The sequence below is a fragment of the Pipistrellus kuhlii genome, unplaced genomic scaffold, assembly GCF_014108245.1.
Source record: "Pipistrellus kuhlii isolate mPipKuh1 unplaced genomic scaffold, mPipKuh1.p scaffold_m20_p_3, whole genome shotgun sequence".
Lineage (NCBI taxonomy): Eukaryota > Metazoa > Chordata > Mammalia > Chiroptera > Vespertilionidae > Pipistrellus > Pipistrellus kuhlii.
This window is the reverse complement of record NW_023425529.1, coordinates 25,882,536-25,907,282: the sequence shown is the minus strand read 5'-3', so window position 1 is coordinate 25,907,282 and position 24,747 is coordinate 25,882,536. Positions and strand designations below refer to the sequence as shown.

Here is a 24,747-nt window from a genome sequence, read left to right as displayed (position 1 = left end):
GTAGAGAGAGGCCAGGGTGACTGTCCCTGCATACCGGCTGCGTGTCCAAGGGCCAGGTTATCAGCCCGTATCGGGCACACTGAGGAATATATATATATATATATATATATATATATATATATATATAATTTGGGGGGGTAGTGGTGTTTTTCATATATATGTATATGTGTGTATATATATATATATATATATATATATATATATTGGGGGGAGATAGTGGTGTTTTTGTTTTTTATTGTTTGCTTCTATCTCCAGAGAGCAAGGGCGGGAGAGGGGCGCGCGCCCCAGCCGCGCATCGCGCATCCGAACGGGTCGGAGCAGGCAAATTGGCAGCGGGGGAGGGAGGGGGACCTGGATTTCCACCAATCCCCGGGCGGAGTCCGGGCGCCGCGGAAGGCTGCGGCGGGCGATCTGCTGAATTCACTGATGAGAGCGAGTTCTTTTCTTCCCCGGGAGGGGCGGGGAGCGGGGGTCTCGGCCGGCGGCGAGGCGGGGGAGCCCGGGGCGGGATAGGATAGCGGTCCCGGGCCGCCGCCGCCGTGGAAATTTCCAAGGACTCGGCGGGGCGCGGAGGAGAGCGCGCTGGGAGGGCGGGGGGCGAGGGGGCGCCGGCGGCGGCGGCGCGGCGGCCGGGAGGCGGGGAGAGGCGGCGGAGGCGCAGCAGCATCTCTCGGAAGGAAGGGGACGCGGCCGCCGGGCCCGATGCCCTGGAAGGAGCCGCGCCGCCCCCCGGACCCGCGCCGCGGGCGACGGTGATGCTGCAGAGCCCGCGGGAGCCGCTGTCCGCGCGGGCGGAGGACCCAGCAGCGCCAGCCTTCTCCAGGGGGAAGCGACCATGATCGTGGCTCGTGACTTGCCGCCCGACCGCTTCCCCTAGAAAGAAATCCTTGGGAAAAAAAGTTGCATTAAAAAAAGAAAAGAAAAGAAAATCCTTAAGCTCTGACCTTTGGGGCCGTGGAGGCCGAAGAAGCGTCTGTGCAAGTGCAAGCAAGAAAGCCAAAGGTGTGTGTGCATGGGGGGCGCACTGTGCTGAGGCTCTGGTCGCCGCCCCCCTCCGCCCCTGCACCCCCCGCCCCCGGGACCCTGGGGCTGCGATGAGCCCCTGCGGGCGGGCCCGGCGGCACTCGTCCCGAGGGGCCATGGCTGTCCTGGCGTGCAAGTTCCCGCGGACCCGGCTGCCCGTGGGAGCCAGTGCCCTCTGCGTCGTGGTCCTCTGCTGGCTCTACATCTTCCCGGTCTACCGGCTGCCCAACGAGAAGGAGATCGTGCAGGCGGTGCTGCAGCAGGGCACGGCGTGGAGGAGGAACCAGACAGCGGCCAGACTTTTCAGGTAACTCCTGCCCTCCCGGACCTTCCCGGATCGTGTCCTTTCCTCCCGGTGCGCGGAGAACAGGGTCACTGGCGAGGACCGCCTCGCAGAGGCATCCCTCTCATCCCAGTCCTTCCTTCCTTCCTTCCCATCCCTAACCTTGGACCCTTTAGTCAGGAGCTCTGACCACCCTTGACCTCCAAAAATAGGCAGACACCTGCTTTGCCTGTACGCATTTCTGCCCAAGTCTGATGTGTAGTCTACGGTTTGGTGATACCTGGAGGGAAGGAGGGACCCGGGCGAACTTTGTGTCTTGCCCTTAATTAGAATACCTCTCTTGCGCTCTGCAGACATCTGAAGCTATAGAGAACTAGAAGCAGGTAGGCTCTGTTTTTAATGAGGCGAGGTGAATGGTTGGCAACAGAAATCACTGATTGAAGGAGTGGTGGCCAAAGCTTGGGCAGTGCGAACATGCCCACGCAGCCAGGACCCCGTGACTTTGTGCAGCATGCCTATCACAAACAGGGCACTTCCTGAGGCCCTACTAAGAGCCGGGACTGTGTGATTTTGAATGGTAAAGTCTCAGTAATTTTCCAATAACAGCTATTACCCCCAGCTTACTAACCACAAACCGAGTCTTGAGGATGATCTTTCTCCAAGGTCAGCTACCTTGGGAGTGCCCCTGCTGGGCACTTCATCACAAAAGCTCTACAGCTCCCAGATCTTTCTCTGGGCTTAGCCTGGGGAAGCCTTCTGAAGGACGGGAGATTGCTTTAGGGAGGGGCTTGACCTCAGAAAACAGACCGAAGAAAAAACTAACAAATTATAACCAGATTGGGATACCAGAACTCTGAGGATCCCTCAGAGGTTGTAGTTTTCTTCCGTTCTGGGGATTGCAGCTTAAGAGTCTAAAAATAAGTTCTTGGCAACGGGGGCTGCCTGTGGATTGGAGGGAAGACAGGACTGCTTTCCACTTCCCTTCCGTTCCCCAGGACATAATGGAGGACACAGGGGTGCTCCCCCCCACCCCACCCCCTGGCAGGTGCCCCTTTCACCTTCAGTCCCTGGGGGGCTGGGGCTGAGGATGCTGTGGCCAGCGCTTCCGCTGACTGTTGTGGTCTGGATGGGGAGTGCTTTCCTCTGCTCCAGCAGGACCTTTCAGGCAGTTCATGGGCAGGTGAGAGCCAATTTAAACATTTGTCACAACTGTGCCAAATGTTCAGAAACATCTACAAATTTTTTTTTTTTTAAAAAAAAGCACTTTAAAAATATACGGTTTCCTCCCTCATCTCAGGCCTGGTTTTGGAAAGAAGGTCAAAGAATTAGGCAATTCTTTCAGGGAAGGATGTTAAGTTTTCCTTTACACTGGGAAGGGAAGACTTTTTTTCTCTTCTCTGTTTAGACTTCATTAAGTTTAAAATCATGCCTCTCCCAGTTGGTCCGAAGGTTGTGGGTTATTGTTAAGCTGATTAAAATCATGCCTCTCCCTTAAAAGGGTATGAGGATTTATCTTCCCTCACCTCCACAGTATTGTTTGTTGGGCTCAAGAGCACTCAAAAGGATAGCACCCAGCAATTCTTTTCTCTAAAGACAGAAAGCCTTTCATGTAATAAAAGGAAATGAGTTAAGTGCATCTCATTGGTTTGCAATGAAAGAGTGCATTTTTTTTTGGGGGGGGGGTGTAGGAGGAGGAATAATGAAGCTCCATTAGAGAATAGATTTCTTTTGGAAAACATAATCAAGTGGAAAATACTTCATATTCTGAGACATACAGGCTGATAGTTTTCTTAGATACATTTGCCCCTTGCTGTCTGTAGCCTGGAGTAATCTTTGGTTGTTAGGCTGTCATTTGGTCTTGTCTCTATGCGCAGAGAATCACTACTGAAATGCATACACCGTACAAACTGCCTAAACACGTATCCCTCCAAGATAGTGCTGTAAAATGGTCTAAGGGGCACCACTCCTTATTGAAAAGCATGTGTGCTTCAGAGGAGAAGCCTGGATTTTTAGACTGACCGTGCCATGATTAGATAAACAGCAGAGGGTTTTTGTTAAGTTACTCTATCTCTTGGAGTCTCAGTTTCCTTATTTATAAATGAGATAATAACATACCTAGTTGGTATAAGGTTTAAATAAAAAAAAACCTGATGATAAATAGCAGTCCATAGTGCTATAATTTTTATAAATGATATATGTTATACAATATGTTACAGCTTAAATAAAAACAGCTTGCCAGCCTATATGAATCTGGAATATTTCACCTGCCAAATTTGTAAAGAAACTCTATTGGTCCATATTCTACGCACACTCCCTTCCACCCCTTACATTTAAGTGAATAAGCAGGTACAAGGAGTTTTAAACAATAGTAAAAGTATCATGGTGTAAGTTAAATTGTTTTTTACTCTCACGTTTGCGAAAATTCATTGTGTGTGCGTGTGCATGTGCGTGTGTGTGTGTGTGTGTGTGTGTGTATTTTACCACCTGGATTTTTAGTATGCAAGAAGTAGTGTATGTTTTCTAAATATTAGAATGTTAGAGGTGGTTTCTGTGCACCCAGTTCTTGCCTTGCTTGTAGGAAGGAATTCAAACAAGAGACAGTACCAAATAGCAAAGCATGCAAGAGTTTACTTGAAAGAAAAAGAAATACACCGAGACATACACAGGGCAGGTTAGCTGGTTGACGCAGAACCAAGTGCCCTGCTCCTTTGAACATTTAAAATTTTATACCCTGGAGTTGGATTGTGGAAAAAGAAAAGAAAAACACCTTCTCAGGTTTCAAAGCTACCTCGATGTTACTCTCTGTTAGACCACATCCTGGAGGAGGTTTCAAGTCTTCAGCTTCCTCACTCTTGGGTCTGCGGAGCATAACTCTTCATTCTTGTGTAAGCACCTCCCATGCCTTCCCCTTGATTTTAGCCACCTATCCCCATTCATGTCTGTCTGGCTGCTAACATTCCGCCCTTCGAGTGATATCGGTCAAATTCGCTTGGGAAGTTGAGGGACGGTAGTCTGGCTTCTGACTCTACTTCCGCTGAATAGGACATGGAGCTGTGTTGGCGCGCTGTCCCTTGCTCTGTCTGGGGTGGCTAGATTGGGGTGGAGGGCCAGTGACCTGTAGCCCAGTCCAATGGATTTTGATGTATGAGCTGATAGCCTTATTGATGTATTGCCTGTATTTGGGAGGGAAGAAAAGTTGTTAGTTTGTTCATTATGCAGGGACGAAGGTGCAGAGAAGTATGAGAGTTATTAGTCGATCTAACAAGGGTAAGAACCAAGTTAAATTGGGAAATGCCTGCTTAATTGTTTTCCACATAGTATCTTTCATGCCTTCTAGATTAAAATCCCCTAGCCAAGTGGCATGTTTTAAAATGGCCTGAACGTCTGCTTCAGTTTGGCCAGTTGTATTGATGTAAAAACAGCACGGAGTGTTTGCTAGGGTACATACCCTTCCTTGGGAAGCTAATAAGTAATCTATGTGGTTATCAGTGACCATCTTGGCTATTGAATTTACTGATTGGAATAATTATCCTAAGTCTCTGCCATTAGTAGTAGCAATCGTGGTCATTGAAGCAGGGATATTTTAGGCTGGTACAGCATTGTAGGTAATGCTCCCTGCTAGCCTAATTAGGCTTCCAATTATGGCTGCTAGGCCTAGAACAAGTAAATCTCTGGCCCTTTCGCACCTTCTGTGAGGACAATAATTCTGAACAGCTTGCTCTGGGGATGTGGTGTAGCCTGTTGTCCCTGTTCCTGTGTCTGTAGACGGATTAATGTATTGTTGAGCTATTCCACTTTGGGGTGTTTGTCCTAGGAACCTAAGTCCTTTGGGTGAGCAAAGACATCCATTAGCATCATTAGGTTTAGTGGGGTCTAGGGAGATATGATTCAATCAATTAGTGATTGATGGCAATGCCGGTGTATTGCATCCAGGGTAGTGTCTTCTTGCTCTTCCCTTAGATGGCAAAAGAATGGCTCTGTTGCAGTTTTGTATAGTCTGTATCTGAAAAGTTGTATTGCAGGTACTAGAGCTATTTAGGGATTGGAAGGTATCGTTAGTACCATTTGGTTCTGCTTTAACAAGGGATCCGTTGCAAATACCTGCTGATGTGTGTGTGTGTGTGTGTGTGTGTGTGCCATTTTTATAACAGCAGGTAGCACTTCGGGTTGTGCTACAATTCTAGGAGGTTTTGTTTTCTGTCTGAGAATTTTAAAGTGAGTCCATCCTGGTCACAATGAAAAACACTTCTGTCTGCCCGATGGGAGAAATTCTTGTTAAGCTTTGTATAGAATATGGTAGTCAAGGGTTGAAAAATCTAAGGTATTACAGTAAGTTTTGGAGTAATTAAAAAAGTTGGGTTGTGCCTAGACAAGTTAAACCTGATAGGGTCCATGGGATAGGATAAGAATTGGCCAGGAGTCCCACTGGAGCATGGTCAATCCTTGTTCTGTGGCAGATCCAACAGACTTCAGTTATATTGGGAGCCTGTAAAGTTAGCCCTTGAGTAAAATAAGAAATAGCTCTTGTTTCTCCAGCCTAGGCCTAGCACATGTGTAAAGGTTAGAGGTAATAATAGGAATTTATTCATTGTGTATGATTATAGAAAACACCAAAACAAGCTTTAAATGGTGTGTCTGGAAGTGCACAGGCAAATGAGCAAATAAGGAAAAAAGTTATATAGAAGAGCGGTTCTGAAAAAGGAGGCATTCCAAGACAACAAAAGAGCAAAAGACCAATTCAAAAGAACATTAAGAAATTTGTAAATAACAGTATAAATTGAGATGTAGGTGATTGGGAACTACTACCTCATTGGTTTTTTGCAGATCTCAAACAAGTCTGTTCAGCTTGTGTGTTGCCTGACAATGTTGGGAATATATGTGTGTGTGTGTGTTTTTTAATTAATTTTTTTGTTGAGATTATTACAGAGTCCAGTGGCTCAGTCTTCCCAATCACCTGAGTTGGACACACTTGATGCACCTCTTTGTGAGCTGTGTGCACAATCTTGTAGTTGAGCCTTGATTGCTGTTGGTGTCACTGGGAAGAATTGACCTTCAGGCTACTTGGCTGTGAGGACCAGCTGCAACTACAATGAGAGAGTTGCTGTGCAGGAGACACCCTTATGGAGCAGGAATTACTTCAGTGGGGCTTTGGTGCTTACTAAGTCTGCCCATTGAGTGTGTCACTTATGGATGTGAAGAGTTATAATCTGGTATGGTCTCACACTGACCTCTGGGTATACTAGCTCTTGAGTCTCCAGAGAGGTGCAAAGTCAGCTGCTTCCTGGAGCCACTCAGTAGGAACTACAGAGAGATCTTCAGATTTCTCCTCTATGCATAGGGTTTGGAAGTAGCTAGATGAGACCCAGCAGTGATGCAAGGCAGGCTGGTGCTGGGTCTTGGGCCTTTAATTGATAGGTTTGGGGCTTCCTGACCCAGTTGCAGCTTGTTTGACAGATTTTTAGCCTGAGAAAGGACAGGCCATTCATATGCAAAAGCAACTATGCACAGCTTGGATGGGGTTGTAAATTTGGTGGGGCAGGGTCTCAGTGAATCACCAGGGAGGAGCAAACAGAAAGGGCTGCCAGTCAGTCCTGAAACCAGGGAGGTCCCTGCATGGAAACAGTGACAGCTGGGAGCACCTCCATCTGGAAGAAAGCCAGCCCCAAGTTCCTGCCCTGATGCCAGACAGTCCAGTTTCTCCTCCTATGTGTCTGGCTTCCCAAGAGCCTCACACAGCACTGGAGCTCAGAGGAAGCAGGAGCTTGTAAGTTCAGTTCATGGTGCTGGCCTTTTAAGATGAGCAGCTAGGTCTCCAGCACTCAGCCCTAATCCACACTGGTTTTTACAGCCTGTAGGGACTTCTTTTCCCAGCTCTGGGAGCCGGGACTGGGTATCTGATGTATGGCTGGGACCCCTTGTTCCTCTGGGCAGCCTCTTCAGAGGCGATCTTCCTTGTGATTAAAAAAGTGGCACCTATGCACACGTGGGTGCTGGGCCAGCCCTTCCATGCTTCCGTGCCTTCTACCAGTCTCAGTGTGCTTTCTACTGTAGTTCTCTAGTTGTAACACTTCCATTCAGCCAGCTTTCCAGTGATTCTGTATTTTATCTGTAATGTTTTTCAATATTATTATTATTTTACTTCATTTTCATATACAAAAAAGATAAAACTTGAAATAGTTCTAGGTTTTTCTTCCTCTTCTGTTGGGGTGTGGCTGCTTCTTCACACGTGGCTGGGGGGGAGGAAGGGAGCTACATTCATATCGGTTTATTTGAGGACCCAGTGCAGAGTTCAAGCAGCAAAAATTACCACAGGAAAGAGGGACAGAGAGCCACTGCAAATGATTGAACTATGACACAATGTTCTTTCCAAAATGTCTTCATTTTGCAACTGTAATTACATGATGTCTGCTTTAGGCCATTTTCTGTGTGTGTGTGTGTATGATATATGTGTGTGTGTGTGTGTGTGTGTGTGTGTGTGTGTGTAACATATATATCAGCACACATTGAAACCCAGACAAGGTAACAGCAGCAAACTTTACTCTGTATACATATTGATAGATAGATATAGTTTTAAAAACATGATACTTCAGTACAACGTCTATTAATTCAGGAATACAAGCTATTTCTGTCCTACAAAATTTTAATGTTATAGCTATGAGGGTGAAAGTGACCTATTACATTTACATCTCACATATCCTGGTATACAAACAGTACTTAACCAAATTTGAGCCAAAAACTAGAAGTCTTTCGTTCTAGCACTTGAAGAGCTTCCTCGGTGCGAACAGCCTTAAGTCATAGACTAGTCACATTCCCAGAGTCTGCAATTACTGGTTTTAAAACTGCAAGGAACAGGTGAATCCAAACTTTTAATGACAGTGTTTTATCTACAAGTTAGATAACACAGCTCAGTGAGACTTCACTATCATCCTAAACCCCACACACACATTCTCCACTAAGTTAGACAAGACTTAGGGTTTCCCTTCTCCTTACAGATCACGTACAAATTGAGAAGTCGCTGGTAAAACTGATGGCAAATGAGAGGGGACACTTCTCTGGTTCCAAAACTGGTCCAGCAGATTTTGTGCCCCGCTGCTGTGTTCTTTTACGAGTCTGTGACCTGTAGGAGCTCTTTTCACAAGAATTGACATCAAACTCAATGGAAGTTAGGTATACAGTACTGCAGTATTTCCCAAAGTGTGGTACGCGTACCCCCAGGGGTACGGGAAGAGTTTGGTGGGGGTTTGCCTTGCACCGGCGTTTGTTGGGGCTATGCACCGCACTGTGCTTAGCTGCGCCTAATTCTACGTTCTCTTGAGTATGAGGGGCACTCAGCATTACGAAAATTATAGAAGGGGTACACATATGTCAAAAGTTTGGGAAACACTGCGAGTACTGTATAGTTACTCAGATTCAAGGATAAATGTGGAGAAACATTAATAGGTGAAAAATTCGGCCTCTGACGCTGCCCTTAAGATCACGTCAAATCCATAAGCAGACTCTTGTACAGTTGAAAATGGCATCGTGTTGACTTGCAGCATGGAACTGAAACCTAGAAATATGTTTCCAATCTGCAGTAACCCTCACCCTCAAATCTCAAATACCACTCAATGTTCTTTGCTTTTTTACGGAATTCTAGCGGGGGAGGGAAGTTGGGGGGAAGCCACTGTCATTTTCACAATCCTTCCCCCTTTTATCTGTAATTTTGATGGGATTGTGGGAGGCAATGAGCACAGGCATTTGCCTACACCACCATCTTGGTTCTCAAGAATACATGTTAAAAGTGGAATCTCATTAATGTTCTCAGGGAAGAATCCTTTGAACACCTCTGTCTTGTGATGTTTCCTTCTAGCTCTTTGGCAGATGCAACATAAACCCAATTTCTACATGGAGAGACCCAAGAATGTAGATGCAGGAACGGGTTGGACAGGCCAGGCACATCAATTCATGGCACTTCCTATGGGCCAAAATAAAATGCTGAGAATGTGGGCATGAGCAAGTCATAACTGCTAGCAGAGTTCTCAGGGCTCAATGTAATAGGTCAAAGTGTGCTGCTAGCAGAGGGGGCTCCCAGAGGCCATTAAACCATTGGCCTTCTCCATTCCTCTTATATTTCTCTTGCAGGCTGTCTAGAACAACTTTGGAGACCCTGAGTGCTGGATGGCCAGCCTTTATGTGAGCAAGTTTAAGTTTAATTACAAATGTGTTCTGAAGTCTCTATTAGGCCCTTACTTGTTGCAAGGAAGACCCTCCAATACCTACCCAGAAACCCTCAGTTGCCTGAGAGTGTCTGCTTTGCAGACCTGTGGGAAGATGTATCTCTTATCTTTGTGCCGGTTCATCACCAGGCGCTCATAGTTACTTTTGTTTTCCTCTCACAGTCATTTCTCCTCGATTAACTGCAATTGCTGCCTCACCCTCTTGATCCTGGATAAGAAGCAAAAGCAGCCTTAACCAGTTTGACTCAGTGGATGGAGTGTTGGCCTGTGGACTCCAGGGTCCCAGGTTTGATTCTGGTCAAGGGCATGTACCTTGGTTGCGGGCACATCCCCAGTAGGGGTTATGCAGGAGGCATTGATTGATGTTTCTCTCCATTAATGTTTTAACTCTCTGTCCTCTCTCTTCCTCTCTGTAAAAAAATCAACAACAACAACAACAACAACAACACAACAATATATATATATATATATATATATATATATATATATATATATATATATTTTTTTTTATATTTATATTTTTTTATTTATTTATTTTTTTTTTTAAGACGAAGCAAAAGCAAAATAGCCCTCTTTCCAGCCTCCTGGCGAGAAGACTTACAATTTGCAACACTCAAGTCATGGCACTAGTATGTTAGAGGTGGTCTCTGCATCCCTGGTTCTTGCTTTGCTTATAGGAAGGAATTCTAACAAGAGACAGTACCAAATAGCAGCAAAGTATGCAAGAGTTTATTTGCAAGAAAAAGAAACACACTCAGATATAGCTTAGCTGGCTGAAGCTAACAAAGTGCCCACTTGTCTGGGCATTTGAAATTTTATATCCCAGCTCACAACTTGTTAAGTACTGACTTCTCAGAGACCTTGGCAAATCTCATAGGAGAGGGCAGCAAGAAAGTAACAAAGCTCTGAGAGTTTTGAACCAAATAGGGAATTTCCCTAACATCCTTAAAGAAAGTTTTGATACGACTCTTGTTGCTTTTGATTGAGTAGTGGGGAAATGCCAAACCAAAGGGACATTTGTCATTTTGGTCCTTATCCATTTCATTTGCTTTTCAGAAGAAAACCTCAGTTCAGAATTTGTGTGCAAGGCTTTCTTCTTGGTCCCTGATGTAGTAACAGCCACCACCACAAATTATTTGGCTCTTATTATTATGATGGCACTATGCTCAGTGCTTTAAATGTATTGACCAATTTGATTCTCCTAAGAATCTTGTATAAGTGGAAACATTATACATTTATAGATGAATATGCCCTGGTCCCCTGTCATCAAGGGATTTGCTGTAGGCATATGTTTGCAGTGAACTCACCAACTGGAAATAGGGCCACCAAAGAGAGGCAGCAAAGCCCTGCGAAAGACGTGAGGATCAAGGCGCTGTGAGAATGGTTGGAATCCTGGCTGTATCCCTTTCTCGCTGTGTGATCATTGGTAAGTTCAACTCAGAGCTTCAGTTTTTCCCATGTGTAACATGGGGTGGGTAATCATTTCATACAGGTTTAAGAAATTACATGATAGCATACAGAAAGTACCTAGAATGATGCTCACCAAATACCTCTGTTTGTTTGTTTATTTTTTATTTATTAAAATATTTTTATTGATTTTTTTACAGAGAGGAAGGGAGAGGGATAGAGAGCCAGAAACATTGACGAGAGAGAAACATCCACCTGCTGCCTCCTGCACACCCCCTACTGGGGATGTGCCCACAACCAAGGTACGTGCCCTTGCCCAGAATCGAATCTGGGACCTTTCAGTCCGCAGGCTGACGCTCTATCCACTGAGCCAAACCAGTTTCCGCCATACCTCTGTTTACTATAAGGTAGTTGTAAGAATAGTAACACAAGCAAAGAGTTGGGCAAGTTTGTGGCACATGGCATTTCATTCTGTCAGAAGGAGGGAAGTAACAGAGGTGCTGGTGCTTGTACTAAGCCTTGAAGGCTGGTGAGATGGGGCGGCGGCAGGAGGTGAGGGCAGAAGGATGCTCCTGGCAGAGACAATAACAAAGGCCAAAGCAGGACGGGGTGGAAGAGCCTGGTGTGCAGCCTGTGTGGACAGTGAGTAAGTGGCCTTCTGAGACTAGAGTAGGTAATGTAGACGGTAGACTGGAAGGTAGGTAGAAGCCAGGTCAGAATCTCCGAATGGTCTTAAGGTTGGGTCAGGGTAAAGGGGGGTCAAATATATGGTAACAGAAGAAGATTTGAATTTGGGTGGTAAACACACAGTGCAATATAGATATGATATAGATGTGTGCACTTTTATTAACCAATATCACCTCAATAAATTTAATAAAAAAGTAAAAAACAAAAACAAAAAAATGACCAGTCCCTTACTTTATATGAGGCACTATGATAACCCAATAAATACACGATTTCATTAAAAAAAAGAAGAAGAAGAAATGAACAAATATCAAGTATCCAATGACACTGACTGTATGCCAGTGTTATTGGTTGGTTTGGGACAAGGGTAACACACCAAAGTACTTTGAATATCCTGTCTATTTACTGGCTGGTAACCATTACTCTGAGCAGCGGTGCTTTTCTTTCCTTTCCCATATTCTGAATGAAACACTAGTGCAAACAGTTCTAGATTTGTGTCGCTTCTTTTCTGTCCCTATTTTTGAACCTATGGATATCAGAAGCTTCAGGTATTTCCACAGTTGCCCTGCTGGACACAGAGGCAGCCATCCTTAGTGCGGACATCTTTAACCCTGCCATGGAGGCAGGAGAGGCTCCTGCCACTGCCACTGTGCTTGCCTTTCGTGAGCCTGACTCCTGGGCTTCTGGCTGAGCTGCGCTCCCCCTGTGGAAGTGCACTGACCACCAGGGGGCAGCTTCTGTGTTGAGCGTCTATCCCCTGGTGGTCAGTGCGTGTCAAAGCGACAGGTTGTTCTGCCATTTGTTCAATTTGCATATAACCCTTTTATTATATAGGATATATATGATGTAGGTTTTATAGTTGTGAAGTTGGGGAATTTGTGAAATTCACTTTAAAATTAATTAAGGAAAAGGATGGCTTAATAAGCTGTGATGCTTGAGAAAATAAGCTTTAATTATATTGCAGATTTATAAATATGAAAATCTTCATTAACAGCAACCACAATGACAAAAACAAGTCATTAATATTTATTGCAACGTTTTCCTTCAAGGCCACATCTCCCGCTCTTTACCTAGCTAATCATTACTCTTTTTGACATGCAGAGTGGAGGTTAAGAGCGAAGGTTCCGAAGTTAGCTGTGCTGAAATCCTGATTCCACCACGTGCTGTGTTCTTCAGCGAGAGAGCCTTTTGTTGTCCATTTTCTGGTCTGTAAAATGTGGCTTCTTTTAGGATTGCTGTGCACATTAGAATAGATAATGAATTAAAATGCTTAGCTCTGTTTCTGGCACATAATTAGAGCCTAACCCATGTTATCTTTGCCGCAGGCGGCATCCCTTACTCCTTTGTTGTCTACCACTTTTACCAGAGAAGATGCTGGAACTATAATAGTGAACTTAATTCTTACTTTCTTGAAGTTTATTGGCTAATGAAGGGAGACATAATGAACAGAAAAATATACAAATATTGAATATCTGCTAGTGACAGGTGCATTTTTCATACTGTATCAAAAGTACTAGTTTGCCATCCTTTTCTGCTGATTCATTTAGATTCGCATTCCCAGATTCATTCAGAACTAAGCATAGTTCCTAAAGTTTTAAAAATTACTGCGTAGGGAATGTTTTAGGAAAGTTTGGGGCCAGATCGCCTGTCTGCCAGGCAACAAATACTTAGTGAGGTCCGACACTCTGCTTGGCCATGTGGGGAATCAAAGGAGTAAATGGCATCCTTTCTCTCTAAGAGTTTTTTTAAAAACATATTTTTATTGAAAAAAACATATTTTACTTCAGAGAGAAAAGGAGAGAGAGGAAACACACACACACACACACACATCAATAATGAGAGAGAATCATTGATTGGCTGTCTGCTGTACACGTTACATTGGAGATCAAGTCTGCAATCTGGGCATGTGCCCTGACCAAGAATCAAACTATGATTTCTTAGTTCATAGGTCAGCACTCAACCACTGACCCACGCTAGCTGGGCCCTGAGAGTTCTTCAGAGCAGTGCTCCCTAGCCTCTGCACTATTAAATCTCAGCATTACTAACACTTTAGGCTGGGTGATGCATTGTGAAGGGCTGTTCTGTTCACTGGGAAATGTTTGGTAACATCCAAGCCCTCTGCCTACTGAGTTAAATAACCATAAATGTCTCTAGGATTGGCAAAATGTCCCCTGGGGGGGCAAAATTGCCCCTGGCTGAGAACCCCTGCTTTAGAGAAACATAATCAACCCATTTGAAAGGATTAAAAAAACCCAGAAAATATCATGCAATTAAAAGACAAAACTGGATACTACACACTGTAAATGCTTGGACTGCAAGAAGGGGAGTGAATGAATTGTACTTTGGTAGATGGCCAGGCCTTGGTTAGGGAGGGGTAGGGAGAAGGATGCATTTAGAGAGATTTACTACTCTAAGCAGCTGTCTATATTGAAAGCTGTGTGGCAGCTGGGGAGAGTCCTCATCAGTGCCCTCCTCAAACCCTGGCAAGAGGGGCCCATGCTCTGAGCTCTAGTTTTTTTGGGCCTAATTCTGCTGCTCCTGTGCTCTCCCCACTTCTTAAGAGGGCAAGGCAACTGTGAGGCTTTAAAAAAAATTTTTTTTTTTAAAAATTTATATATAAATATATAAACATATAAATATATAAATATATAAATATATAAATATATAAATATATATATATAAATATATAAATATATATATATAAATATATATATATATATATATATATATATATATATATTATTGGTTTTTTACAGAGAGGAAAGGATAGGGATACAGAGTTAGAAACATTGATGAGAGAGAATCATCGATCAGCTGCCTCTTGCACACCTCCCACTGGGGATATGCCCGAAACCCAGGTACATGCCCTTGACAGGAATCGAACCCAGGACCTTTCAGTCCGCAGGCTGACGCTCTATCCACTGAGCCAAACCAGTTTCAGCCAGTGAGGCTTTTGTTGACCCTGGAATTCCCTGCCCAAATGATCCAAGCCTGCCTGCCTGCCTGCATGGGGCATTTCCCCATCCCTCACCCTGAGTATGGCTTGCCCGCTGCTGTGCGCACTCCTAGGCTCAAGGGATGGGCAAGGAATGTCTCTTTGTGGGAAATGAAGGCTGTGGAAGGAACTTCCACGTGGGATTGGGGAGTCACATGCACACTTGGGGTGTTCTTTCTCTCTGTGCTACCATGTCTAGTACTAAACTTCCTGGAGTTTGAGAAGCCTAAATATGCATTTGACATTCCAGGTGTTATGCAGGTATATTTGGCCAGGGAAAAGCATAGGGGGATGGAACACATTTTTTATTTGTTTATTTGATTGTATCTAAAATATTTAGATACATATGTACCTTTGTCCTTTGCCTTACAAATGGGAGTGGTGCTTTACAATTTGGGCACTTATTAATCTTCATTTTGGAGAGTTGGAAGGTTTAGGAAGCTAGTTGGATCAATTGAATAACCTATACCAATGAAAGGATAATATGCTAATTAGACCGGGCCAACCGGACATTTTCTGGACATCTGACATCCTTATGGATAAAGCCACGGTGGCGGAGGATGAGGCAGAGGAGGTTAGGGGCGATCAGGCTGGCAGGGGAGCAAGCAGTTAGGGGCAAGATCAGGTCGGCAATGGGGAGCAAGGTTAGGGGTGAGATCAGGCTGGCATGGGGGAGCAAGTAGGGGCAAGATCAGGCCCATGTAGGGGAACAAGCAGTCAGGGGCATGATCAGGCCAGCATGGGGGAGCAAGCAGTTAGGGGTGAGATCAGTACAGTAGGGAAGAGCTGTTAAGGGGCAATCAGGCTGGCAGGAGAGGTCAATTGGGGGCAATCAGGCCAGCAGGGGAGCGGTTAGTTGGCAACCAGGCTGGCAGGCAGAGGCAGTTAGGCACAATCAGGCAGGCAGGTAGAGGCAGTTGGACATTCCCTGAGGGGTCCCAGACTGGAGAGGGTACAGGCAGGGCTGAGGGACACCCCCCTTCCGTGCACAAATTTCATGCCCTGGACCTCTAGTTGTATATGTTAGTGTAGAGTATGGCCAGTTTGTCTCTTGACAGAGTTGTGAGTCACCTTGGAAGTGATGCTGACTATACCAGTATATCATGAATGCAATCCCTTATGAGGGAGGGGATAGATATGCATTAAGAATTCTTCTCAGTTTGTCATTCCATTTTGGCTCTGTTGGGAGCTGTGTGCACCTTGGGCAAGCTGCTTAACCTCTCTATTTCATTTTGTCACCTGAAAAATGGCATACTATGCCAATCCACTTCCTAGGGTTATGATGAGGATTAAGTGAGATAATTAGCGTAGAATCCATAGCCATCTGCTTCTGACTAGGTGAGATGACAGGATGCTTCTTCCCACCTAAGAAGAGTTTGGACTTTTGGGTCTCAGAAAATCAGGTTTTGATCCTGGTTCTGTCGTTTGTTAACTTTGTGACCTTGAAAAATTTACTTGGCTTTTCTGATCCTTAGCTGTGGGTAGCATTACTTAGCTTTAGAGGAAAACTGAATAATTGCCAATTAGTAAGCTGTAATGATGAGCAAAGCTGCTTCCTGGGACCTATCCTATGCCCATTACTAGTACCTTCAGTAATGGAACATGTAACAATGAAACATGACCTATGACACACCTTCTTTTTCCACAGTGGTAGCAATAATGATGCTATAAAATGACCAGCAGAATTTTAAGGAAGAGAGCAGAGTCCAGCCATAAATCACCTATTCGTTCATTCATTCATCCAGATTTACTATGCCTATTATGTGCCAGCTAGGCTCTGGGATACAGTGATGAAAGTAGGACATGGTTCCTGATTTTATAAAATTTCCAGTCTGGTCTAGTGTCATTAATTAAGGCAGGAAGAAATAGAGTGATGTAGTATACATTCCAAAGTTTACAGTTTGCCTGTTTTGGATGATTATGCTGAGTTTTGAAGCTATTGGTTTTTTCCCTTTCTCTTGGACTGTCTGGTAGCTCTACCATTGTGTCAGAGGGAAGTAGCCAAGACCATAAGAGCTGTGTCACTTCTTTAATTACGTGTCAGGAGAAGCTGAAATGAACTCAGAGCTAAATGTGCTCCATTATCCAGGCTTAAGTAGCAGAGTGTACTACCAGAGATTTCCAAGTGAGTGTAATGAGAAAGCACGTTTTAAGAAAAGTACCTGTTTCAGTTACTGACGCAGTAGATATATACATGACTTTGTGTTCCCTGTGCTTATTTGAAATTTTTATAGTGCTTATTATTTGTCTGATTTGGGAGGTAATAGTTACTAACTGTAGAAACATTTAACATGTAGATAAAGGGAGGGGGAAAAACCCTTCGTAATTTCAGCCTTCAGGAGTATTCATTGTGAACACTTTCTTTTGTGCAGTTTTGTTTGCTTATGCGTGTATTACTAAATTGTGTGTATTTTGTATATTTAGTTTTATATCCTCTTTTAGCCATTCAGTGTTATGTCTTTAACATTTTCTTATATAGTTAAGTCACTTTTAACTTTTAAGTTTGTGATAAAATACAAATATTTATAGTGAGTTTTAAAATGTTACTATATTGGAACAAATAAGATCTTGTCAAAGATCCTTAAAAAGGATATTGAAATTAGATTTTTTTTAATTAAAAAAATTATCCAATGTACTTGGTAAATACTGGACATGGGAAATCAAATAGCCTTTTAAAAGAGTTTTACTTTCTCAAAGTGGGGCATTTAAATAAGTGCAATTCTATTTTCATTTGTAAAAAAGACTGAAAATTAAACTTAGAAATAAACATTGTTAATAGTTTGGTGTATAGTCTTCCAGACCATTCCATGCCTCTGTGTGTATGTATAAAGCAAAATTATAATGAGGCCAACAGTACATTGTGAATAATTTTCTGTATATGTATTCCTACATCATACTTTTTTTAATGGCTGCAAGATTTTCCTTTGTTGGGATAGTTAATTATTTAACTAATTCACTATTACAAGCGAGTCATATGTTATAATCTCTCACCTTTATAAATACCCTGTTTCCCAGAAAATAAGACAGTGTCTTATATTAATTTTTTCTCCCAAAGTTGTGCTAGGTCTTATTTTCAGGTGATGGCTTATCTTTCCATGCGCTAGGTCTTATTTTCGGAGGATGTCTTATTTTCGGGGAAACATGGGTAGCTAGAGGCCTGGTTCATGAAAATTCATGCACTGAAGGGGGGAGTCCTGTTAGCCTGGCCTGCCCCCTCTCACAGTCTGAGAGCCCTCAGGGGTGGAGGAGACCCGGCGATCAGGGGAAAGTGATGCCCCATCACACCTCTGCTGCTGCCACTGCCGGCAGCGCAAGCCTGTGGGCATTGCCATCTTTGTGAGGGCATGATGGTCAATTAGTATATTCCCTCTTTATTAGATAGGATGGTGTGATGAACATCTTTGTGTATACATCTTAAATGCTTATCTGTTTATTTTCTTAGTATAAATTTCTAAAATTAGTTTCTTTTTAAAAAAAAATACTTTTGTTTCTTGATTTCAGAGAGGAAGGGAGATAGAAACATCAATGACGAGAGAGAATCATTGATTGGCTGCCTCCTGCACACCCCCAACTGGGGATAGAGCCCACAACCCAGGCCTGTCCCCTGACTGGGAACCAAACTGTGACCTCCTGATTCATAGGTTGATACTTAACCCCTGAGTCAGGCTGGCCAGGCTAAAATTAATTTCTTGACAGTCACCCCCTCTTCCCCCCCAACCTCCTGCCACCAATGCTTAAATCTGGTTTCTTTGGTTATTATAGAAAATCTTTGACTTTGGCTCAGGGCAGATTTGAGGTTTCCTCTTTTTCAGTGTGAATAGTGATTATTGCATACAAGGCAAACATACAATGATTGTTAACATTACAGGTGAAATTCCCCTTAGGGAATTCTCAAGAGGCCAAAGCAACAGAAAGATTCCCAAGCAGCTGGATATGTACAGTGGCAGCCGCCCTCACTGAGAATGGAGGAAACCTAGTTATGAGGAATGTACCTAGTCACTGGGACATATGCCTTCATCTGTCACCATTATCCTCTCTATTACCATGGTGTTTAATCTACATTTAAGAAGCAATGCCTTTATGGGACCATTTGCATCATTTTTCTAGGAATTCAGTAATTAAGTAAAAATGTAGTTTAAAAAGAAAACTGAACGTTTGCTTCATCATATGGTAGACATTTCAAGGAAAAAGAAACAGTCTTAAATAAAACAATTGCATTTTCTGACTCTGTTATTTTAAGAGTTGTTTTCCTGCCCTAGCTAGTTTGGCTCGGTGGATAGAGTGTTGGCCTTGGACTGAAGGGTCCTGGGTTCCATTCCTGTCACAGGCACATGCCCAGGTAGTGGGCTTGACTCCCCCAGTGAGGGTGTGTGCAAGAGGCTGCCGATCAATGATTTTTTTCTCATGATTGATGTTTCTATCTCTCTCTTCCTCTCCCTTCCTCTTTGAAATCAATAAAAACATATTTTTAAAAAAAGAGTTATTTTTCTATTTACTGTAATTAAAAGTCTTGGGCTAAATTGTAACCACCTAGGTCACTGGTCGGCAAACTCATTAGTCAACAGAGCCAAATATCAACAGTACAACGATTGAAATTGATTTTGAGAGCCAAATTTTTTAAACTTAAACTTCTTCTAATGCCACTTCTTCAAAATAGACTCCTTCAGGCTGTGGTATTCTAATACCAGTTCTTCAAAATAGATTCACTCTTCTGTGAAAGACTGGAAGAGCCACACTCAAGGGGTCAAAGAGCTGCATGTGAGACGCAGTTTGCCGACCACTGACCTGGGTGGAGGGTGAGAGTGCGGTAAAGGCTCAAAAATCCCATGATGGTAGTTTGTTGGGTTGGTTTGTGTCCCTCTCCTCCCTTGCATCTGGCTTAGATCTTTCATCACAGTCTTATTAAGTATTTAATAAGTATTTGCTATATGAATACAAATATTAGATTGTCTGAAAGGCCTATAGACAGCTGTCTGAACACCTCTCAGGGGTAGTTTAATTTATTGCCTAATATTAAGACTCCATGCTATACATATTCATTTCCCATTCATTCATCCACCCCTCCATTCATTCTGTACAGTGCCTTCTGCGTGCCAGGCACTGTTGCTAGGTGCTGCTGGCCAGGAGGACATGCCCTTGCCTCATAGAAAATGTAATCACACAGCACACATTATTTATAAGAGCCGCAACAGTCTCCAAAAAGTCTCTCAGCTTCTTTTTTATGGAGGAAAAACAAGCCAGAGTTTATCCTCAGTTTCAGGATTTCACTGTGTATGTGTGCGTTTGGTGCAGCCCTGAGAGTCCCCAAGTGCCCCTGATCCTTTCAGCGTTTGGCCTACATCGTGACTGTGAGACGGAGGCCTTTGTGCAGTGGAGTGGGATAATATCTCTGGACTCGGGTTAACCTATGCAGCATGGGAAATGTTAGAGAGAAAAGCCCTTTAAAGCACTGTTAAAAGTTACATGATTCCGTGGGGGAAAGCAACGCTCCATTACAAGAGACCAAAGGCAGGCCAGCCTGGATGGGGATTATTGCTGAGTTTGTAAGCAACAGGCCTCCACTCGACCAGCCCACCCGCCATAATACGGCAAAGAGCAGGAGCAGGAGCTCACCAGCAAGGGTAGGGGCGGGAGACAGGTCATGGACATTGTGGATTTGGGTAGAAACACCACGGCATGGTATTGTTTCCTAGTTACTGCTCCCACTGTGCCTTGTCAGTCTGCTTCCCGTCCCCACCTCTACTCCAGTTTGCCGACTCTAAAGCAGTGGCTCCCACTGTGGGACACACTCCCTACAGGGGGTCAAATTGATTTTTTATTTTTAAAAAATATATATTTCATTAATTTTTTACAGAGAGGAAGGGAGAGGGATAGAGAGCTAGAAACATCGATCAGCTGCCTCCTGCACACCCCCCCCTCCCCACGGGGATGTGTCTGCAACCAAGGTACATGCCCTTGACCAGAATTGAACCCAGGACCCTTCAGTCCGCAGGCCAACACTCTATCCAGAGTTTCAGCTCAAATTGATTTTTAAGGGGGGCAATTCAAGAATGAGTTATTAACAGTGAATTTTTTCGCATTTCTTATGGTTCTAGGGGCCTCATAAACAGTATATGGATATATATTGTGACATATTTATGCATTTCAGTTCTCTTATATGTTTTGAAACTTTATTTGTTACTTTTTCATATCATTTCTTATTTTTTAAAACAATTTCTTAGCGATTTCTTCCTCAGAACTTTACCTGTCCTTTCATTCTCTTATTTTTCTCTTTCATGGATGCCATGTTCTTTGGAAGTTTGTTTAGCCCAGCTTAATGACTTTTCAGGCTTCCTCCATGTGAATAGTTCACTTTTTGAATAGTAAGAATTATATGTCACAGAGGGGGCATCAGGATTTTAGAGATGCTTACGTGGGGCCTGGCCAGAAAAAGGTTGGGAACCACAGCTCTAAAGGATCTCTGATCAACTTTGCAAATGTTGTCAATTTGCATCCACCTTCATTTTGGGACAGTCTTATTCTGGTGTTTAGCTCAGTTTTCTTGATTTTAGGGCGCCATGAAAACTCTTGAGTCTGTTTGCTTTGGCCCCACGTCAACCTCCAGCAGCTCTGAGAGGGCGTGTGAAGGGCATTCTGGGATGCAGAGCCCCATCCCTCGCGTTTAGCAGCTGCTGCTTCCCCACTGGGCAGCGAGGGCATGAATATTCCCAGTCCCTTCTTTTGGTGATTGAAGCTACTCAGGTGAACAGGGACAGGCTGTCCATGTCCTCTGAGAGCAGTCATTATTCTGTGTATTATATCCCAGGACTTACTATTTAATACTGGATGTTGGTTAACTTTTTACCACCTTCACCCATATTATCTCCCATCCCCACCTTCGACAGCCACCAATCTGTTCTTTGTATCTATCAGTTCAGCCTTTTTCCATGTTTAAATTGGGTTGTTTTCTTATTGAAATTTAAGAGTTCTTTGCCTATTTTGGAGAATTATTTCTTTCATGGATTGTGCCTTTGATGTTATATCTAAAAAGTCATACTTAGCTCTGTCCTGTGTCGCTCAGCGGTGAAAGCATTGGCCCTCACACCACAGGTCACAGATTCAATTCCCACTCAAGGGCATATACCTGGGTTGCCCTCTCTGGTTGGGGCATGTGCGGGAGGCAGCCAATCATGTGTCTCACATAGATGTCTCTCTCTCCCCTCCCTTCCCCACTTCCTTCCATTCTGTCTAAAAATCAATGGAAAAAGAATATCCTCGAGCATGGATTAAAAACAAGAGCAAGGAAAAGTCATCCTTAAAAAGCCATCTATGTTTTTCTCTTTATTCTATCTTCTAGGACTTTTATAGTTTTTAATTTTTACACTTAGGTGTATGATCCACTTGAGTTAATTTTTGTGAAGGGTGTAAAGTTGATGCGTAGATTTATTTTGTGTGTATGGATACCCATTTGTTCCAGCACCATTTGATGAGAGAATAAGATAGTTCTATCTAATTGATAGGAAACTGAAACAAAAAGAGCTTAAAGGGCCTTGCTCAGGGTTATGCAGTTAGGAAATGGTCTCTCTGGCTCTAAGGTTCATGGGCTCATGAGCTCTAGGCTCCTTACTGAGCTGGACTGCTCCTTTGCAGTAAGACTAACGTTGGCATTCAGGGCTGCAAGTTACAGCCTGGTATCTCTTTTTGCTGCAGTATAAGGAAATGATCTTAAATAGTAAAAGTTCAGTCTGGGAAGGTGAATTAACACTTGCTGAACATCCAAGGCTGTTTTAAGGGTCCTACAAATAAAGCTCTGAACTGAAGTCACGAGAAGGCTGTCTCTTCTCTTTCTGCCTCACATCTCTGATTCATCCCAGTGGCTTAGTTTTAGTTTTTCCTCTCTCCCTTGTCTAGCTGTCATGATTCACTTGCTAAGTTCCCACTTATATTTGTGAGATGGATGCCAAGAAATGATACAACTATGCTACAGTCAGGAGAACTGAAACCTGTGCAACTGTGAGAATCAGGAGTGGAATAGCCACCTGGGGGAGACTTTTTCTGTCCCTTGAAAAGGGAATTTATTCTTTCTCTTCTCTCCAGTGCTGAAACCCCTGGGGGTTTTTCTTTTGTGGTCAGTTACCATCTCTGAAATGGAATTCATGTGATAATAGTTGAGTTATTCTGAAAGAGAATCTGGACATCAAATGTATAATTTCTGCTTTTAAAAAAAATTCTTTATTAAGGTAACACATTTTTGTATTGTGTTAAAACTTTATGAAAGTGTGTATCAAGCAAATATAAATATTCTTAATTTTATTTCCTAGAGATAAACAATGTTAATGTTTTGGTGTGTATGCTTTCAGACATTTTCCTATTCAGTATGTAACTTATTACCCAAACTGGGATACATGAGCTGAAATACTACCATGACTCCAGGGCACTAGGCATTAACTGGCACTATTTCAAATAATCCTCTTGCTGTAGTATTTGAGTTTTTATATCTACATCTATGGAAACATCTAGATATACTCTCTATATATCTACTAGAGGCCCAGTGCATGAAGTGCTTGCACGGGAAGGGTCCCTAGGCCTGGCCAGCGATTGGGGTCGATAGGGGCCTCTGGCTGCTGGCCGGGGCCTTCCTTCCTCCGGCTGTCAGCTGCGGGCCGGGCCTTCTTTGTTCCATGCCACCCCTTGGTGGTCAGCACACATCATAGCAAGAGATTGAACTCCAGGTCTCTCGGTTGAACTCCTGAGGGGACACTTTGTATACTAGCCATATATATATATATATATATATATATGTATATATTTTATTCACAAAAACCATACACTTACCTTTCTCCATCTCCTGTATCCATGTCAACCGTCCCTTTGAGTGTAGGCAGGATTCAGTGACTTACTTCTAGAGTAGAATGGAACTCTATGGAAGTGATGGTACCTTACTGCTGAGATTAGGTTATAGAGACCGTGGCTTCCATTTGGGGTGCGCGCGCTCTCTCTCTCTCTCTCTCTCTCTCTCTCTCTCTCTCTCTCTATATATATATATATATATATATATATATATATATTGGATCCCTTGTTCTGAGTGAAGTCAGCTGCTATGTTGTGAGGAATCTTAGGCAGTTTAGGGAACTGAGGTAAGGAACATGTGGTAAGGAACTGAGGTGTAGGGTCAGCAGTCAGCAGGGATCTGAAGCCAGAGGCAGCCAAGCAGGTGACCTGGCCAGGGGATCCTCTGGCTTTGGGGGACTGAAGCCTCAGCTGACAACTGGTCTGCAACTTCCTGAGAGCCCCTGAGCCAGAGCCGTCCAGCTGAGACACTCCTGACCCTCAGAAACTCTGAGAAAATGGGCCTTGTTTGGAGCTGCTGCCTTTTGGAGTAATTTGTTATATCGTAACAAATAACACATATTTTTAATAAGTAGTGAAATCATATTAAAAATTGTTTTTAACAACATCCTTTTTTTTTCCACCCACAACATATTTGTCAGTAGCTATCTCGTTTTAGTTTGCACAGCACAAAGCAATACTATCTCAAAAAAGATGGAGAGAATATAAAGTTCCTTTTTAGGGTTGAACATTGTGTTTTTCTTTTTCTTTTTTTTATTTTTAAAACAAGGATGATTTAACTAACATCCCAGAAATACGTTTTTCTTCTTCTGCAATTATCTCCACAGGAAACCTTCCTAAAGAGAACATTTCTGGGTCACGAAGCTACATGTTTAATTTTAGGTTGATATTTACAGATTGTCTTGCAACTGAAGTCATCTTCATTGTGACCAGCAGCCTGTTGGCTTTCCAGTGCTGAGTATTACTAATTTTAAAAATGTTTTGCTAGTATATAGGTGAAAAAGGGAGAGGGAGATTGAAACCTTAATGGTGAGAGAGACTCACTGATCACACGCCCCACCAGGACAAGCCTGCAACCTGGACATGTGCCCTGAGTGGGAATTGAACTGTGACCTCCTGGTTCATAGTTCATAAGTTGACAGTCAACCTTTGAGCCACCCGGGCCAGCTGGACCTCTCTTCTTTTTTGATGTCCAAAGAGTCCTATATTTGTTAGAGGAGTATAGTTGTAGTTTGTTTGTTTGTCATATCTGTAGCAAATAGTTTTCCCAGTTTGTCTTTTACTTTACTTACGTTTAATTTTTTTTTTCT

The 24,747-nt window shown here is 43.4% G+C and overlaps 1 protein-coding gene and 1 long non-coding RNA gene across 4 annotated transcripts in view; both read left to right on the top strand.

Moving 5' to 3' along the window:
- Positions 1-827: 827 nt before the first annotated feature.
- The window catches only part of ST8SIA1 (ST8 alpha-N-acetyl-neuraminide alpha-2,8-sialyltransferase 1), a 132,521-nt gene continuing 108,601 nt past the window's right edge, over positions 828-24,747 (top strand). Inside the window, exon 1 of one of the 2 annotated variants that reach the window (XM_036458403.2) lies at positions 828-1,330. In XM_036458403.2, coding sequence (XP_036314296.1) covers positions 1,095-1,330 — 236 coding nt within the window. In that variant the 5' untranslated portion in view covers positions 828-1,094. The remainder of the gene's footprint in view (positions 1,331-24,747) is intronic. The other variant, XM_045587834.1, reaches the window with a different exon arrangement.
- LOC123653163 lies at positions 22,094-24,441 on the top strand. 2 transcript variants are annotated; one of them, XR_006742804.1, is made up of 3 exons: positions 22,094-22,827; positions 22,948-23,067; positions 24,265-24,441. It is a non-coding gene; the product is annotated as an uncharacterized LOC123653163 (long non-coding RNA). The 2 variants fall into 2 exon arrangements; XR_006742803.1 differs by having other exon boundaries at positions 22,098-22,827; positions 22,948-23,064.